At 53.4% G+C, this 1,950-nt stretch overlaps 1 protein-coding gene across 1 annotated transcript in view; it reads left to right on the plus strand.

Moving 5' to 3' along the window:
* LOC107124155 (ras-GEF domain-containing family member 1A-like) overlaps positions 1-728 on the plus strand; it is a gene marked incomplete at both ends in the record, with an annotated part of 12,581 nt that extends 11,853 nt beyond the window's left edge. Inside the window, one exon of the mRNA XM_015427544.1 lies at positions 636-728. Within this exon, the coding sequence (XP_015283030.1) occupies positions 636-728 (93 nt within the window). The remainder of the gene's footprint in view (positions 1-635) is intronic.
* Between the last annotated feature and the right edge of the window lie 1,222 nt (positions 729-1,950).

The following is a 1,950-nucleotide window of genomic DNA, read 5'->3' on the forward strand; positions in this document are numbered from 1 at the left end:
GGCTGCCAGGTCTGGGTTGGGAAATGCCTGGAGACTTGGGGGGTGGAGCCGGGAGAGGGCGGGGTTTGGGGAGGGGAGGGGCCTCAGCAGGGTACCAGGCCACAGAGTCCACCCTTCAGAGCAGCCGTTTTCTCCAGGGGGGAGCTGATCTCTGCCAGCTGGAGGTCAGTGGTAAAAGCGGGGGATCCCCAGGCCCCGCCTGGAGCCTGGCAACCCCACTTCCTCCTCAGGAGTTCTTCAGCATGCACAAAGCGTGCACACGGCGATGACGTCACCCGGAAGTGACGTTATCGCGCAGGGCACGTTGTGGGAGGGGCCTCTACCATTTGAGGAACAACCATAGAGTTTTCCCTCCAATGATAGAACGTGGCACTTTGGGGGCGGATCCAGGCTGGCGGATCGGGGCCCCAAAAGTGGGCAAACCCCCCCCCCGGGAATGGCAGCCCCAGCCTTTGTACCCACTGTCTAAGGAATAGCGCTTCTCAGGCGCAAGCGCACCAAGTTCGATTACGTACCTGCACTCACAAAACACAAATCACATGTCCTTGCGCGTGGGTCGCCTTCCGGGACTCCCTCGCAGCCCTGTTTTAACCGACGCTTCGCAGAGCACTCACGCTCCGCTGTTTCTTTTCCAGTGCCGAGGCGACTTTACCAAGACCTACAACCTGGAAGCCTACGACAACTGGTTCAATTGCCTCAGCATGCTGGTGGCCACAGAGATCTGTAAGGCAAGTCATAATCTCATTGAAAACGTTATGTATGCCGCCCTTTCCCCTGACCAGGGCCCCCAAGGCAGTGAACGGAGGGGGGTGGGACACATGAAAGCAGGGCTTTTTTTGTAGAAAAAGCCCAGCAGGAACTCATTAGCATAATAGGCCACACCTGACAGCAGAAACACATTAGCATATTCAGCCACACCCCTGACAGAGCAGCTCGTTAGCATATTAGGCCACACCCCCATGTTACCAGAAGTGTGGTCATCCAGCCACACCCACCTTTTGCTTCTCATTCTGTTTACCTTGTTTGTTGTCAAAACCCAGGGCTTTCTTTTTGTAGCAGGAACTAGGCCACACACCCCTAATGTAGCCAGTCCTAATGAGTTTCTGCTGTTGGGTGTGGCCTATTATGCTAATGAGTTCCTGCTGGGCGTGGCCAGCTCGGGAGCCAGCCGGAACTCCGTTCCTGTGCGCTCCTGCCCAAAAATAGCCCTGCATGAAAGCATCTGAACGATTAAAAACACACCTGCGATTATAAAATAATTCAATGAAAACACATAAAGAAACGACGCCAGAACTAGGAAGGAGGGCCAGTATGCCAAATGAAATTTTTAAAGAAGTCTTCAGTAGCTGGTGAAAGAACCGGTAGACAAATCTCCCAGGAGGGGGGAGTTCCAAAATTTTGGTGTCACGGCCGAGAGGGCTCATTCGTGGGCCGCCACCTGTCAAGTCTCAGATGGTAGGGGCAACTGGAGCAAAGCCTCCAGAGATGATTAGAGTATTCAGGTAAGAACATATGAACATCAGAAGAGCCCTGCTGGATCAGACCAATGGTCCATCTCGTCCAGCCTCCTGTCTCACACAGTGGCCAACCAGTTCCTCTGGAGAACCAGCAACAGGGCATAGAGGCTGAGGCCTTCCCCTAATCCCTCCTTATATATAATTGAATAGTGGGTGCCAAAGTTCTAAAATGCACTCCTTTAGTGTATGGACGCTTGAACTGTCAGTCAGAAGACGCTGGCTGGGTTGACTGGCTGCTTTGTGCAGTCCCGCCCAGCGTTTCAAGGTCTTTTGCATATGGAAGCTGATTGGACTTCACTGCATTCCACACCTCAAACTCACCCCCCTCCCCTCAAGGCAGTTGGAATGTCAGTTGCATATGGAACCTTCAAGGTCTTTTGCATATGGAAGCTGATTGGACTTCACTCCATTCCACACCTCATACTCCCCCCCC

The sequence above is a fragment of the Gekko japonicus genome, unplaced genomic scaffold, assembly GCF_001447785.1.
Source record: "Gekko japonicus isolate JY-2015 unplaced genomic scaffold, Gekko_japonicus_V1.1 scaffold6892, whole genome shotgun sequence".
In the NCBI taxonomy this organism is placed as follows: Eukaryota; Metazoa; Chordata; class Lepidosauria; order Squamata; family Gekkonidae; genus Gekko; species Gekko japonicus.